Below are 17,353 nucleotides of genomic sequence, written 5' to 3' on the forward strand. Positions count from 1 at the left end.
TCACCATAGCATCTCCCACCTGTAGCACACGCTCCAGCAGGTATATCTCTCTAGTCACCCCCAAGACCAATTCTTTCTTTGGCCGCCTCTCCTTCCAGTTCTCTGCTGCCAATGACTGGAACGAACTACAAAAATCTCTGAAACTGGAAACACTTATCTCCCTCACTAGCTTTAAGCACCAACTGTCAGAGCAGCTCACAGATTACTGCACCTGTACATAGCCCACCTATAATTTAGCCCAAACAACTACCTCTTTCCCAACTGTATTTAATTTGTATTTATTTATTTATTTTGCTCCTTTGCACCCCATTATTTTTTTATTTCTACTTTGCACATTCTTCCATTGCAAAACTACCATTCCAGTATTTTACTTGCTATATTGTATTTACTTTGCCATCATGGCCTTTTTTTTGCCTTTACCTCCCTTCTCACCTCATTTGCTCACATTGTATATAGACTTGTTTATACTGCATTATTGACTGTATGTTTGTTTTTACTCCATGTGTAACTCTGTGTCGTTTTATCTGTCGAACTGCTTTGCTTTATCTTGGCCAGGTCGCAATTGTAAATGAGAACTTGTTCTCAACTTGCCTACCTGGTTAAATAAAGGTAAAATAAAAATAAATAAAAATTAAGGAGAGGCATGCTTAGTCGCGTGACCTAAAGGGTCCAGTGAGTAGTGAGGTTGGTTGGGGTCACTGCGATTCAGACAGCTATCCGGGCCATCGGTAGCAAGCTAGCATAGGATGGAGGTCTTTTTTTAGCCACCTCGTCGTTTCCGTCGGTAGGATTAGTGGGGTTCCCGTGTGGTAGAGGGGATCAATCCAATTCCCCAAAAAATAATAGATATAAATATATATAGTTATAGAGGCCCAAGAAAAAATAATAATAATAAATAAATAAAAATTGTCCGATAGGTCTATTCAGATAGCCTCCGATAAGACAGCTAACGATTAGCAGACCGCAGATGGGCGTTCAGGTAACGTCGCGACGGAGGAGCCAGCCGGATAACTCCCTCGGGTAGATAACGTCGGTAGTCCAGTTGTGAAGGCCCGGTGGGGCTCCGCGTTGGCAGTAAAACGGGTCCGGATAGGTGATTGTAGCCCAGGAGTGACTGATGGAACTCTTCAGCTGGCTAGCTCCGGAATAATTGATGTTTGCTCCGGAATCGACGTAAGCCGATAGTCACACGGATAGCAGCTAGCTAGCTGCGAGATCCAGGTATAAATATCCAGAGTTAGCGGTTGAAATCCGGGGACATGGAGAGAAAAATAGGTCCGGTATGTTCCGGTCCGAGCCGCGCCGTACAAAACTGGCGATAGATTTTCGAGCTAAAGGATAGCTGATGACCACAAACCGTGGTCAGCTGAATACTAACGATTAGCCAGTAAAGAAGCTAACTAGCTTCTGATTAACTTCTGGTTAGCTTCTGGATTAGCTTCTGGCTAGCTTCTGGTTAGCTTCTATGGAGGATTACAGATTTGAAGTAAATAATACTTTCTTTTAAAAAATATATAAATTGGTGAGGCGGGTTGCAGGAGAGTGTTTTGAAGATGAGTTTATGGAAAATAAAAAAAAAATATAACAATGTATGCAAAGAATGTTGTAAATATATATATACAGCCCCAGCCCTAACCCGCACTCCAGCCCCAGCTCTAGTCCTAACTCCAGCTCCAGTCCTCCTAACCTGTGCTCTAGCCCCAGTCCTCCTAACCCGCGCTCCAGCCCCAGTCCTAACCTCAGCCCCAGTCCTAACCTCAGCCCCAGCCCTAACCTGGGCTCCAGCCCCAGCCCTAATCCACGCTCCAGTCCCAGCTCTAGTCCTAACCCCAGCTCCAGTCCTCCTAACCTTGGCTCTAGCCCCGGCTCTTGTCCTAACCCCAGCTCCAGCACCAGCCCCAGTCACACTCAAGGGGCCACGGTCACACAGCCCTGCAACTCAACCCATTGGTGTCCACTGAGCAGCAGCATAACATAGTGTAGCTCCCATCAGGACTTCCCTCTCTCTGCAGATATAGAAAACAAGACCCGGGAAAGAATCATCCACCCCGCCCCAACAGACTTAATGAAGTGATGAATACTTTCACCAGCAACAAGAGACAGAGGCATGAGGAAACAAAGGTGGGAGTAGGGGGACAGCTGTGGCAGGCAAACTACAAAAGGCAACAGTCCCGAGCGTTCGGCAGTGAAATAGTAAATATCTGTTCCTTGTGACCAGAGACACCTTTACCCACCATAGTGCAACACAACTTGAACAGACACACTGGGCCTGATCAGAGTAGCAAGAGGTCAGAGGGCACACAGGCCTCTCAATGGTCAACTCTCTGGGAATGTCACCACACACACACACACACGGAAATCTATAAAAACCACTAAACCAGTGATTGAAACAACAAAGCAGTCAACTTTTTGTTAGGTTCTGTTTAAGTGAAGTGGATCCATTTGTGGTGATTGAGGGCCCCTGTCAGGGTGTTCTCCAGTGGACTGTAAATACAGAGGGCTTGGCATGAATCTCCCTGAGTGAGGGCCTGCTCTACTCTGACATGGCCACCGCCGCTCGCCCACACCAATCAATGCCTATCGATTGGCTTACAGGTACTTCACATTCAGCCACGGTTGCAGTGAACATCCCAAAACGATTTGGAGCGTCATTTGAGCCCAGTTAATCTGGTCGTTTGGGATGTCATGGGGAGTGAGGTGTCTGTTTTTTACAACCCAGAAAAAAGGAGGGAGAGAAAGGGGCGGTTTATCTAGTTTAAACATTCTATGTTTCCTGTAGCCTATATTAGAATGACATGTCAGGACGTTTAATACAGGGAAAGAAAGAGAATGATAAAATACGAAAGAGAGAGAAAAGGCTAAAAAAAGGAAAACAGGTTTTGTAAGAGCACAGGTGTATATGTGTTAAAAAATAGTACTAACTAGATGTTGCTAGAAAGGTCATGGCGAAACACCATCAGCGGACAGATATATATATAGCAGGCAGATTGATTCTTACATTCGATGTAAGAATGGGCAAAACAAGTGACCTAAGCAACTTTGAGCATGGTATGATAGGTGCCAGGCGCACCGGTTCCAGCATCTCAGAAACGGACAGTCTCCTGGGCTTTTCATGTACAACAGTGTCTAGGGTTTACCGACAATGGTGGGTCAAACAGAAAACATCCAGTCAAAGGCAGTCCTGTGGCTGAAAACAGCTTTTTGATGATAGAGGTCAAAGGAGAATGGCAATAATCGTGCAAGCTAACAGGTGGGCCACAAACAAATAACGGCACAGTACAATAGTTGTGTGCAAACAGCATCTCGGGAACGCACAACTCGTCAATCCTTGTCACGGATGCGCTATTACAGCAGACGACCACACCAGGTTCCACTCCTATCAGCTAAAAACACGAAGAAGCCACGCCAGTGGGCATGCGATCACCAACATTGGACAATTGAGGAGTGGAAAAACATTGCCTAGTCTAACAAATCACAGTTGTCTTTGCGTCATGCTGATGGCAGAGTCAGACAGGGAAAGGGTACTGTACAGGCTGGTGGCCGTGGTGTAACAGTGTGGGGAATGTTTTCCTGGCAAACGTTAATTCCCTTAATAACAATTGAGCAACGTTTGAACACCACACCTTATAGAATGCACCGAAGAATCCAGGCTGCTCTGGAAGCAAAGGTGGGTCCAATCCGGTACTCTATAGATGGGTGTACCTAATAAACTGAATCTATATGGTTTTGTATGAGAGGGGAAGATGTGTTTGACTAAAACATTTACATGGGTAGGGGGAGAGTGTGTGTGTGTGTGTGTGTGTGTGTATAAACTGCTGTTGGTAGACCCCAGCATGACTGAGGAGCTTGGAACAACAACAAAAAAATCAGCCACCCAGCTGCGTTTTCCATCAACACATTCCTGGCAGCTCACATGCTCTCCCTTTCTCTCTGTGGGGCTGTGTAGAACGACCCCTAGGGAAGCGATCCTTAGCCCGTGGACGCACGAGCACCTCGCAAATGCTCATCACAACAGGGCAGCCTGCAGGAGATGCACAGGGGGCTTCTCTCCCTCTCTATGAGCTTCCCTTGCCGCGTGGGGCACTGCAACCAGCAGCGTCTACCACCACTGTCCTGTACCAGGAGTCACATACACCGGTCCTGTACCAGGAGTCACATACACCGGTCCTGTACCAGGAGTCACATACACCGGTCCTGTACCAGGAGTCACATACACCGGTCCTGTAGTGGTCTATGACACGTTTAAAGCATGAAAATAAACCTCACCTGAAGGCCAGTAAAGTATTCAGATAAGGCCTTGTCAATGACATTAAACAGAAGGGAAATGCGTACTGTATATGGACATCCCACTGTATAACTTGCACAGACGCAGACTGCAGAAGAAAAAAAAGTCCTGCTTAAACTGCACACCGGTATACCAGAATAGTGATGGACTAACTAAATCATTAAAACCAGCCACCCACTCTGCCATCTGTGCAGTAGAACTATAATTGCCACTTTGTCCAGGTACAACGTGTTTTTTTTTTTTTACTGGTGAAACACAGCGACGTTGGTCAAAATCTCCATAGAAGAGCAGCTAGTGCCACCGCACATCACCTTCACCCTCTTTTTAAATATGCACGAGAAGAGCAAGTTCACCGGCGGTGTAGTTGTAGAAGATAAACACAGCAGTTGTTGTTTTTTTTTCTCCCTCCAACACCAGATTTGGTGAAACATGTCGTGTGGCTCTTCCTATTGGATGAATGGCACTAGCATGGCGTTGCATGGTCACATTGAAAATGCTGCTTTGTAACAGCACTGACGAAGGCATCCGGCTGAAACATATGCTCCTTTGTGTTTTACTTGTAGCGCCCCTGTGACCGTTCGTATTCTCCCTAGCATGGATTCAATAGGTAGATTCTTTTTGCATCTCTGCCTCATTTGGGTTACTCCTTTTCATGGTACGAGTACCTTTTGAGCTCTATACATTTATTCTCCGACACACTGACCACCTTTCTTTTACGCCTGAGCGCAAACCCTCATTTGTTTTTAAATGCAAATGTTTATTTCACCTTTTATATAAGCAGGTAGGCCAGTCGAGAACAAGTTTTCATTTACAACTGCGACCTGGCCAAGATAAAGCAAAGCAGTGCGACAAAAAAACAGAGTTACACGTGGGATAAACAAATGTTCAGTCACAATAGAAAATATGCGGTGAGTATGCGGTGTGTGCAAATGAGGTTAGGCAATAAATAGGCCATAGTGGCGAAGTAATTACAATTTAGCAATTGACACTGGAGTGATAGATGTGCAGATGAGGATTTGCAAGTATAAATACTAGTGTGCAAAAGAGCAGAAAAAATACTAATATGGGGATGAGGTAGGTAGTTGGTTGGATGGGCTATTTACAGATGGGCTGTGTACAGCTGCAGCGATCGGTAAGCTGTGGGTGTTGCTATGGTGACCAGTGAGCTGAGATAAGGTGGAGCTTTACCTAGCAGAGACTTATAGATAAACTGGAGCCACTGGGTTTGGCAACAAATATGTAGCGAGGACCAGCCAACGAGCGCATACAGGTCGTAATGGTGGGTAGTATATGGGGCTTTGGTGACAAAACGGATGGCACTGTGATAGACTGCATCCAATTTGCTGAGTAGAGTATTGGGAGTATATTTTGTAATTGACATCGCCGAAGTCAAGGATCGGTAGGATAGTCAGTTTTACGAGGGTATGTTTGGCAGCATGAGCGAAGGAGGCTTAGTTTCGAAATAGGAAGCTGATTCTAGATTTAATTTTGGATTGGAGATGCTTAATATGAGTCTGGAAGGAGAGTTTACAGTCTAGCCAGACACCTAGGTATTTATAGTTGTCCACATATTCTAAGTCAGAACCGTCCAGAGTAGTGATGCTAGGCGGGCGGGCGGGTGTGGGCAGCGATCGGTTGAAGAGCATGCATTTAGTTTTACTAGCGTTTAAGAGCAGGAGTGTTGTATGGCATTGAAGCTCGTTTGGAGGTTTGTTAAGAGTGTCCAAAGAAGGGCCAGATGTATACAGAATTGTGTTGTCTGCATAGAGGTGGATCAAATAATCACCAGCAGCGAGAGCGACATCCTTGATATATACAGAGAAAAGAGTCGGCCCGAGAATTGAACCCTGTGGCACCCCCATAGAGACTGCCAGAGATCCGGACAACAGGCCCTCCGATTTGACACCCAGAACTCTATCTGAGAAGTAGTTAGTGAACCAGGCGAGGCAGTCATTAGAGAAACCAAGGCTGTTGAGCCTGCCTATAAGAATATGATGATTGACAGAGTTGAAAGCCTTGGCCAGGTCGATGAAGACGGCTGCACAGTAATGTTTCTTATCGATGGCGGTTAAGATAGTGGTGGTTTATCATCGATACTGGCTTTCTACATTGGTAATATCAAACAGCTGGTGTTTTAGTATAAATAAAAAACATTTATTGTTTCGGGCATATATTTCAGCAATAAGGTCTGAGTGTGTGTGGTCTTTGGGCAATATACCACGGCGAAGGGCTGTTCTTACATACGACGCAATGCAGAGTGCCTGGCTTACAGCCCTTAGCCGTGGGATATTGGCAATACACCACAAACCCCTGAGGTGCATTATTACTATTATAAAAGTGGTTACCAATGTAATTAGAGCAGTCAAAATAAAATGGTTTTATCATACCCGCGGTATACGGTCTGATATACCATGGCCTTCAGCCAATCAGCATTCAGGGCTCGATCCACCCAGTTTATAAAAAGGAATGGGTCTATTACTGCTTTACTTTATAAAACATTGCTCCACAAGAACTACAGGGCTCTACAATATTACGCCTGTAAATCTCACTAACTCTATTCCCCATCTCTCATGTCTTGTTAAGTCATGAATCCAGATTGCTCAAGTGGTTAGTGATGTTTAGTGCTCTCCAGTTTTTTCCCTTGTAAAAAGTGAAACTCAATTTAGCTGGTTTGCTTCACTGAAGTGGCCGCTCCACAATATTTCAGGCTACTCCCCAGGCTTCCCTTTCCTTGACCTGTGACCTTACAGCCTTGGACCACATGCACACGCACAGACTTCAGACGGACCACCATGCTCAGGGCCCTCCCCAGCGGCTGACCCCAGGCAGGGAGGGTAGCCATGGGCTGGCACAGGGGAGCAGTCCGGGGCTGGATGGTGGAGGAGGGAGGGCAGAGTGTGTTGTGTTGGGGCTGGTTTTCTCCAACAGAGCAGACTGTTCAGAGGCAGCCATGTGCTCTATTGGATCCCTCTGGGGAAGAGGAATGATGGCTCTCTAGAGCTAGGTGCTGTTTGTCTTCATTACCCATAATCCTTACATCTCAGGGTCTCACACACTCGCCCGGGGGGATCCAATGGCGAGCGCAAACGCACACACACTTTCGGTCCCCCTCTGTGTTTACCCTAGCCGTGTTCAACCTCTATGGGACAGCAAAACCGGAGTGACGGCCAACATTACTAATGATCTCAATTACCACAGGCAATTATCTGCAAAAGCTGGTGTGCATGACGTGTGTGAGTGGTTGGACTGGAGTGAGGTGATACAAGGCAGGGGAGGGTTCAGCAAGACATGTACCATGTGAAAATGAGATTGGGTGTCACTATCCCAGCGCCTAACTAGCAGTGTGCAGTGGAAACAACATGTTATTGGCTGCCTCTGTGGACAAAGCCGGAAAACTCGGACTGCATTCTAAAATGCAGTGAAAAGTGAAACAGTCTCCTCTGCAAAGCAGCTGGGGTCTCTCTCTCTCTCTCTCTCTCGCTCTCTCATATATATATGTATAGCAGGCACACATACACAGATAATACCGCAGCTACATGCTGCTAGAGCAACACACTGCAGCAGGTAGGCAGACATACACCACTGCAGCCATTTCTCTTATGACCTTAGGATGAAACGCAACCGAGGCAGTGACCCCGATGAATCCTACATCCCCTGTTCACATGAACAAGAAAGCATGTTGCACCCGATAAAGGTTTCCTTTGAAACATTCCTTCCACCTGTCAAAAGACAAGCCAAGGAGCACAACACTGCAGTAGGTCTAGATCTTATCACACACATTCAATACAAAGCCTTCTTCATTCATTCATATAGACATTCAAGTTTTTTTGCCACCTATGTTCGTATCAAACTTCCTGCCACATTGTTGGCTAAACAAACACAGCAAGATCGGTTTACCGCCATATTCACCATATTTACTGCCATTTGTTTATTGATGCCGTCTGGGTGAGCCCCTCTCCCCAGCCTGTGGACACATCACCCTGATGACCCTGTTTTGCCTCCCGTCTTGCCTCCCCCCTAGAGCTCGGCGGAACTAGGCGTTCAGTTGGAATAGAATGAGACTTGTCTGCGAGACAGCTAGTATTTATACAGTGTGAGAGACACACAGCCTTCCTCTTAGCAGCCAATCACTCGTCATGGCACAACACAAAGAAGACAGCGATGCCACTGTTGGGAAGAACTAGGAGAAGAGATTCAAGGAAGTTCAACCGCTGATAGACAGACGGCCACACACACAGAGAGACGAGAGAATACGCAAACACCAACACACAAAGAGATTGTTATGTCACACTTAAAGGGAACCAACATTCTTATGCGGGAACATAGACTCCTGAAGCTTTGCCAGAATGTGAGAACTCAGCTATACGACAAATCAGGAACAACAGAAATCACATCTCTCGCCACATCTCGACAAAATCCAACACGCTAATCTATGTTCCAGCCAACCACTCAGCAACATGCCAGTATTCCCCCTACTCTGACAGACAGTTAGGCCATGGCTCAGTACTCACTGCTTTGGACATGAACAGTGCTGGTGGAGTTGGAGTTCCCCAGAAGGTTCTCTGCCACACACGTGTAATTCCCAGAATCCTCCAGCTTGGCTCTGCTGATCTGGACCCTGGAGTTCTTCCTGTGGCAGAGGGGAACACAAACAGCTTAGTCGGGGGAACCAAAATGACATGGAAACATAACCCGTGGCTGGGGACAGGGATATAGAAAGACAACACAACAGGGCTAGAGGCGCCTAGCCTAGCAACAGGAACGGGGCGTCGCCATACAAGCCAGATTTGAGTGGGATTAGAAGCCAGTGAGATGCAGCTACTTTTAGCAGGGTAGAATCGGACAGTTATCAAGTGTGTTATAAAAGGGATCCTTGGTTTTATGATACCTGCTCCCTATACCAGAAATAAGCACTCACACACCCTCAAAGTGAAGTGATTGTTAAAATACATAGCTGAGAGAAGCTATGGACACAGGAGTAATGGAGGCTATAGGAACGTAAAGATTTGCGATATGGAACACGGTGTGTGGAATCTAGGGCCCCGGGCTATTCATCAACCCAGTAACCAACTTTGATTTTAAAAAGCCCCCCCTAGTCTTGAAAACACTTCTATGCCGCAAAGTATACTTTCTGTTGTTTCACCAATTAAGGAATTTGCTCATAACCCCCTCTCTATGTTGATGTTTCACTTTCTAAAATGCATTTCATCCTTTGGGTCAGCTGGTAAAAGCATTAGGAGAAAACTACTGAAGGAGGAATCACTGCCACGCCGCGACTTGTGACATTTGTCAGTTTTGTTGATAGTACCACATGCTAAATGTGTTAGGAGCTTCAAGAGATTGTAGATGTACTCACTGGCTGGACTTTATTTTGACCTCTCTGCTTTTCTTGAGCTCACTGCCATCTTTGAACCATTTGTAGGTAGGGCTGGGGTTCCCTGTAGCCTCACATTTGACCGTGAGCCTGCTTCCCTCGTCTACCATCAGTGGGTTCCTCATTCGCTTTAACTTTGGGGCAATAGCTAGAAAAGAGACAGAGAAAAATTTGTTAAAATTGATACATTTTGCTACTGATTGGTGTTCACTATTGAAATGGGTTTAAGGAGAGAGAGAGAGAGAGAGAGGAAAAAGAAAAAGAGGCACAAAGACAAACATGTCAGGTCACCAAGTGCTCAGCCGTTCACCAACACTCTCGTATGGCCAGATGAGGTCACCAGAGCCACTGCCAGCTAAAGCCTCTCTCATGCCTAGACAAAGTCAGTATCACTGTCAAACAGGGTACATTTTACACCATCTTCAATCACAGAGGAGCTAGTTTCAAGTATTCACAGCAGAACCAAAACACCAACAACAAAAAATGCTATTCGGAATGATATGCTCCAACGAACACAACAATAAATAACAGGACAGAGATGAACCGTTCCCAGCAGGCTCTCAGAATTTCACAATTGCTCTCAGAAAAATAAATGCAAGAACCAGTAACCGCTGCTAAGGCCGCTACGACCATTAAACCATGATCTATTTCTTTCTCTCTACCTCTCATCTATATTGTGACATTTTTGTCGGCCATAGATTGACAGAAATAGTATTACCAAAGACGTAGCTAGATGTGCACTCATGGAGGAGATGCCACCAAAGTTCTTAAATGAACTACTATACACAACGGGGATAAAGTATAAAACTGTCACACACACGTTTGTTAACTACCTTTTTATCAGGACAGAATGACCATTTTTCATATCTTATGTCCATCTCAGCGTAGACAGAAGTTGTTCTGTTAGCTACCTTCTATCACTGGGATGACCTCTGTTCTCCACTGCGCTACAGTAACCAACGTTGATTTAAAAGGCTAGGGGGCGAACGAAGCCGAGATAGCTGATGAATGCACAACACATGTCCAGGGTTAAACCATAGATCACATTGTCACGGCCTGTCATTTAGTGACCAGAGACGATTGCACGTGTGCAGCAAGACCGATGCTTGGAGTGTAAGTTAGCTAGCGGCATTTCCATCTTTTTAAAAAAAAGGACCAGTTCAAATAGGGTGTCAAATGAAAGCTAAGAGTTGATATTTACAACACAAAAAGGCATATATACATTTGAAGCGTTTTCCATCATAACATTTTTAAATAAGCAAAGGCTTTGGTATCTGGTCAAACAGATGGAAAAGGGGTCGTAGACAACATCTACCAGAAAATGCCTTTTAAAAAATAAAAAAGACCCCTGCAAACTTATATCAACACATATTCATTTTGGGAGTAATGTTTTTCCCTTCTATACGTTTTAGAAACATTGTCTTGTGCCTTCAAATTCCGTTACCAGGAACCCACATATTTTTAAAGATATTTTCTTATTTATTTTCCTCATGAGGATATTGAAAGTTCACAGAAGGAACAAGTAAAGGTAGACCTATCAATTAGTTAGTGTTTTTGCTGATATCAAGTTTGTTTATGAATTATTAAGTAATTAAAACTTGTAATTCTGTTACCAAATCTGCAATGGAATTAGGCATAGTAGTTACAAACCACAGTTGGGCCACCTACAGTCCTCCCTTCCACTGGCATACTGTTGTATGCTCATAACCGTTTTATTTCTGAAAACAGTCTGGACAAACCCTCACTCTCCCTCTCTCGCTCTTCTCTCTCTACAGTTAATGTCACCTCTCCTGGCTCTTTCTGACACCTACAACCCACCCTCTTTCCGTTTACCCTAACAAGCAGCCTTACCCACTGAATACTGACATTACATATCCATTGAAAAAATAGTTGAAATTTGGTCATTCCGCCCTGGCCGGGACCAAATCTTAACCAATCATAGAGGTCTGTGTTTCATAAGTTGAGACAGTACAGTAGAGAACAGTACATAGAGCACAAGTCCAAACTTCTGAAACATAAGACGTCTATGGAATGGTTCCGATTTGATGTGGTCCGGACCAAACAAATGTGGTCTTGTTTGGGGGCGGAGCTCAAGACAATAATAGCCCGTGTGTAGAATAATACCCAAATATGCAAAAGAAGGATATTGCATATTTCTACCTTTGTGTACCTATTCAGGATACAACACCACAAAGATAATGATATTAATTTCTATAATTATGCATTTCTATATAGGACAGATCAGGGACCCATGATGTCATTCCTTTAACGTAATTCCGTTAAACGTAAATGTAAATCCCACTGTAGTTCAATAAGCAAAATCTTTTTTTTCTTTTTTTCCCCAAACTCAAGGTGTCATGTCATAGCTGACACCTCCATTCTTTCTGTAGACATCTTTGAATCTTAATTCGGAGCAGATATTTAACTTTGGAGTTCTGGGGAAATGTGGACGCAAAATAACTGAGGGAGATTTTACAGTAATTCTGTTGCTAAACTTAGCATCTGCACTGTTCTTCCAGTAAATGTGTTTTTGTGTAAAATGTTCAGTGTAAATTGTTCAAAGTAGTCCTTGTGCATAGGGTTGTATGGTTTGTTCAACGTTGAAGTCAACAGTTTTTGATTGGCATGCATTTTAAAGTCAAATCTGAGTCAAAGCGTAATTCAGTTACCATGGAATTACCCCAAGCTAGACAACAGGGTCAGCCCAGCTCTGGGAGGATGGATGGATGGATGGGTAGAGGGAGGGAGGATGGGCTGTACAGTTGGCGGTCTTCTCCCTCCCTATGGTCTCTGGCCTGCTCTGCTGTCACAGCTGACAGCTGCACTCATGTTCGTTGAGGACTGGGATTCCCCCAGGGTACAGAGGAGAGAGGTGAACAGGGGTGAAGGGGAGGGGCTTCTCAAGGTGAGGTTGCGGTCTTTCTCATTCCCTCTCGCTCATTCTCCCGCCTTCTCTTTCAGACACATTATCACAGTAAGTCATCATGAAGTGCCTCAATCTCTGACTCTTGTGAAAATATGCTGTTTATGCAGGAGGGAAATTGGAACACAATTGGAGGTGTACTTAGAGCCAGTTGAAGCTACAGCATGTTTAGCAGGGCATCCATCATTGTACAGCTGGGTATATAACTGACAGGCATTGATTCTGGTGGTATTGGTAGGTATGGATCGTGGTATCTCAAATACAACCCATCATGGTAATTGGTGAATTGAGTCTAGCTAGCTATAATTCCAATGGTTTGGCTGATAATAGGAAAAGAAGAGGAATTTTTACATGGCTAATTTATTGTTAAAAAGGAAACTCATTCAATATATTCTGACAAAGTGGCCAGGGAAAAGAGCAGTGTGTGTAAAGTACTTGAGTAAAAATACTTTAAAGTACTACTTAAGTAGTGTTTTGGGGTACCTGTACTTTTACTTCACTACATTTCTAAAGAAAACAATGTACTTTTTACTCAATTTATTTCCCTGACACGCAGAAGAACTCTTTAGATTTTGAATGCTTAGCATGACAGGAAAATGGTCCAATTCATGTACTTATCAAGACAACATCACTGGTCAACCCTACTGCCTCTGATCTGACTCACTAAACACAAATGACTTGTTTGTCATTTTTGTTTGTTCGTTTGAAATGTGTTGAGTGTGCCCTTGGCTATCCCTAAATTTGAAAAGAAAAACTAGGAAAATCGTACCGTCTGGTTTGCTTAATATAAGGAATTTGAAATGATGTATACTTGAGCAATTACATTTACTTTTGATACTTAAATACTTACACTTTTACACAAGTTACTTTCACTTTTACTTGAGTTATTTTCTATTAAGGTATCTTTACTTTGACTCAAGTATGACGAGAGATTACGAATATTATGGACAAGTTGGAATTGACCTACATGGAAAACGAAAGGCGTAAATGACGTGGTAATAAGTAATACATGAATGTCCATGACAGAATTTAAAATGAATTTTAGACTGACCAATGTAGATATTTTCAAATACATGCAACTTAAAATGTTCATATCAAGACCATTTCTATTTGAAATCTTTTGGACAGCAGACCAATCTCCAGGGAACACTTTTTGAGTCTGAAAAGGATGTTCATAGGATAGGCAAGATGCACTACATGGCCAAAAGTATGTGGATACCCCTTCAAATTAGTGGATTTGGCTATTTCAGCCACACCCGTTGCTGACAGGTGTACAAAATCAAGCACCCAGCCATGCAGTCTCCATTGACAAACATTGGCAGTACTGAAGAGCTCAGTGACTTTCAACGTGGCACCGTCATAGGATGCCACCTTTCAAACAAGTCAGTTCGTCACATTTCTGCCCTGCTAGAGCTGCCCCGGTCAACTGTAAGTGCTGTTATTGTTAAGTGGAAAAGTCTAGGAGCAACAACGGCTCAACATTTACATTACATTCAGTCATCTAACAGACTCCCGTTCAGAGCAACCCACAGGAGCAACCAGGGTCAAGCGCCGTGCCCCGACAGATCTTCCACCAAGTCAAAACGGGGACCCGAACCAACGACCTATCGGCCACTGGCCCAAGCTTCCAATCTCCAAGTCACCAAACCTCCAAGACCCCCCCCCCCCTACAGTTCCCCCGTGTGCTGCCCCTCAACCATCCGAGATCCCCCCCCCAAAAAAATCTCTCCATCCATCCATTAATTTGTTTTTACTCCATGTGTAACTCTGTGTCGTTTTATCTGTCGAACTGCTATGCTTTATCTTGGCCAGGTCGCAATTGTAAATGAGAACCTGTTTTCAACTTGCCTACCTGGTTAAATAAAGGTGAAATAAATAAAAATAAATAAAAATTCCTGTCATTTAGTTACATTAATTTCTGTTCATGAGTGGATCAATTAGACCTACACAGACATTTATCATTCTCGGAGTGGAAACATTGTTTACAGAGTTCACAACCTGCTACACAAACAAGTTCTGATTTATTTCCGACCATCATTTAAATGTTTTCATTGTATTTTGCTTGGAGCGCTCCACGCAATGAGCATGTGTCTGCTTTCTGTCCTCGATGGAGTGCGTGCCTGAGCACGCATAGAAGTAGACTAAATGCGCACAAATGTAGGAAAGTGCCCATTTGGGGATGTCTGATTTCTGATCATCTTAATTAACTTGTTTTTCTGCCATTTTTTCTTCACCTCGCACAGAAAGTCAATGAAGTCAGTATTTATTTTAAAATCCATTGCGACTGACATTAGTTCCTCACAGTAAAAATAGCTCCAAAACTCTCCCTCGATAATCACTAGGCCTCGGTGTGAAAGAGTAAAATGTCATGCTCTGAGGATCCCATATATCCAGTGGAAACGTCATAAAATACCTGAACACATTTCCCTTTGCGCAAAAACAGCTGTGTCTGTCCTGAGCTCACTGGCGTGGGAAACTATGAGGGCCCGGAATAGGCTAGTTGATACAATGTTGCAAGTTTGTCAGCGACAGCTTCGGGCCTGACCTTCCTATATACAGTCATTGGGCCGGGCCCAGTTGATTTGAATGATTTGATACAATGTTGCGCTTCACTAGCGATAGCTCAAGTCAAGCCAGATAGAAGGAGAGGCAGACAGGCACAGTAGAGAGATGAATGTGATTGAAATAACCTGATATGGAAATGATAGGCCTACTGCTACATTGGCCTAAGCCATCTCTTAGTTCCACATGCTCATTTCTTTAGCCGCCAATGGCCCACTGTGAATCAGTGTGTCCATATATCAGAGGCTGATGCTCTCGCTTTAGAGGAATCTAAAGTTTTATATTTTAACATTTTTCTATTCCGATTTATATTATTAAAAACATGTGACATTGATTTTGAGAAAAAAATATATATATATTGAAATGAAACTGTCCCACGAAAACGTGCCTATGAATATCATAACTGGCATGCAGATCAGTAGAAATGGTACTGTAGGATAAATTGTAGGTTTCCCCAAACGCTTCCTAGGAATAGAACATTGTGAACAGAGCACACATTTCTTTTTCTGTGTGTGTGTGTGTGTGTGTGTGTGTGTGTGTGTGTGTGTGTGTGTGTGTGTGTGTGTGTGTGTGTGTGTGTGTGTGTGTGTGTGTGTGTGTGTGTGTGTGTGTGTGTGAGAAAGAGAGATAACGAGAGGGGTGTTGTAACTAAGATTGTGCCTATTAAAACTGAGCACAAAGAGACAGCTATGCATTACAGCACCAGTAATTGTAAAGCACCACTTACTGGGCTGCGCCCAGCACCGTGTTGCTTGCTAGACTAGTGGGCTAGTACACCTACACCTAATTTTAGAATTGTAAACTAATAGAAAATAGAATTAGGAAACTATTTCGAGCACTTCTCCCGATCATTTGATATCCACCACATGGGGGAGAGAAGAGGGAGAGAGAGAGAGACCCGACTCAACTCAAACTAAACGGTCTGTCGTACAGCAGAGAGCGCGTGTCCAACGCCGAACCCACACAACTGAATAGATAAGAGCATATCATGAGCACACATCATCTGGCACCTGTATCATCCCGCGGCTACGTACTGGTGAACCAGCGTTTGAGTTGTGCGGTTGCAATATCAACAGTCCCTTATCTCTGGTATATCCTGGCGTGCATCATTTAAGAAAATTGTGTGCAGCGCAGTGGACAGATAATATGCACAATGTCTCAGGAAATACTTTCGGGGATGTCCATACTCAGTATAGAACACGGCCCCAACCTGAGGCCCACAGGCCACAGTGAAAACATTTGCACACAAAAATGCAAGCCGATGCAGTCGCATACTGTAACTGCTATAGCCCTCTAGGTAGAAAAAAAAGAGAGAGACAAGCACAGACGAATCAACTTTTTCTAAGAGAAAGAAAGAGAGAAAAAAAAGACCCGACACAGGAGAGAAGAAGTGCAGCAAGCAATACTTCAGGAGAATTGATTGAAGCTATTTTACGTGTCATTTTTAATGAAACATTTATAAACTCAGCAAAAAATAAATAAAAGTCCCCACTGTCAACTGCGTATATTTTCAGGAAACTTTACATGTGTAAATATTTGTATGAACATAACCAGATTCAATAACTGAGACATAAACTGAACAAGTTCCACAGACATGTGACTAACAGAAATTGAATAATGTGTCCCTGAACAAAAGGGGAGGGGTCAAAATCAAAACTAACAGTCAGTATCTGGTGTGGCCACCAGCTGCATTAAGTACTGCAGTGCATCTCCTCATGGACTGCACCAGATTTTCCAGTTCTTATTGTGAGACATTACCCCACTCTTCCACCAAGGCACCTGCAAGTTCCCGGACATATATAGGGGGAATGGCCCGATCCAACAGGTCCCAGACGTGCTCAATGGGACTGAGATCAGGGCTCTTTGCTGGCCATGGCAGAACACTGACATTCCTGTCTTGCAGGAAATCACGCACAGAATGAACAGTAAGGCTGGTGGCATTGTCATGCTGGAGGGTCATGTCAGGATGAGCCTGCAGAAATGGTACCACATAAGGGAGGAGGATGTCTTCCCTGTAGCGCACAGCGTTGAGATTGCCTGCAATGACAACAAGCTCAGTCTGATGATGCTGTGACACACCGCCCCCAGACCATGACAGACCCTCCACCTCCAAATCGATCCCGCTCCAGAGTACAGGCCTCGGTGTAACGCTCATTCCTTTGACGATAAACACGAATCTGACCATCACCCCTGGTGAGAAAAAAAAACG

General features: G+C 44.1%; 1 protein-coding gene across 4 annotated transcripts in view; it reads right to left on the minus strand.

Annotated features, from left to right (window-relative positions):
* The window catches only part of LOC109872824 (pro-neuregulin-2, membrane-bound isoform-like), a 116,875-nt gene that overhangs the window by 43,202 nt on the left and 56,320 nt on the right, over positions 1-17,353 (minus strand). For all 4 annotated transcript variants that reach the window (XM_031807881.1, XM_031807882.1, XM_020464176.2 and 1 more), the window contains exons 2-3: positions 9,642-9,807; positions 8,797-8,915 (exon numbers count right to left, since the gene is read on the minus strand). In XM_031807881.1, coding sequence (XP_031663741.1) covers positions 8,797-8,915; positions 9,642-9,807 — 285 coding nt within the window. The remainder of the gene's footprint in view (positions 1-8,796; positions 8,916-9,641; positions 9,808-17,353) is intronic.

This window comes from Oncorhynchus kisutch, linkage group LG28 (assembly GCF_002021735.2).
Source record: "Oncorhynchus kisutch isolate 150728-3 linkage group LG28, Okis_V2, whole genome shotgun sequence".
Taxonomy (NCBI): domain Eukaryota; kingdom Metazoa; phylum Chordata; class Actinopteri; order Salmoniformes; family Salmonidae; genus Oncorhynchus; species Oncorhynchus kisutch.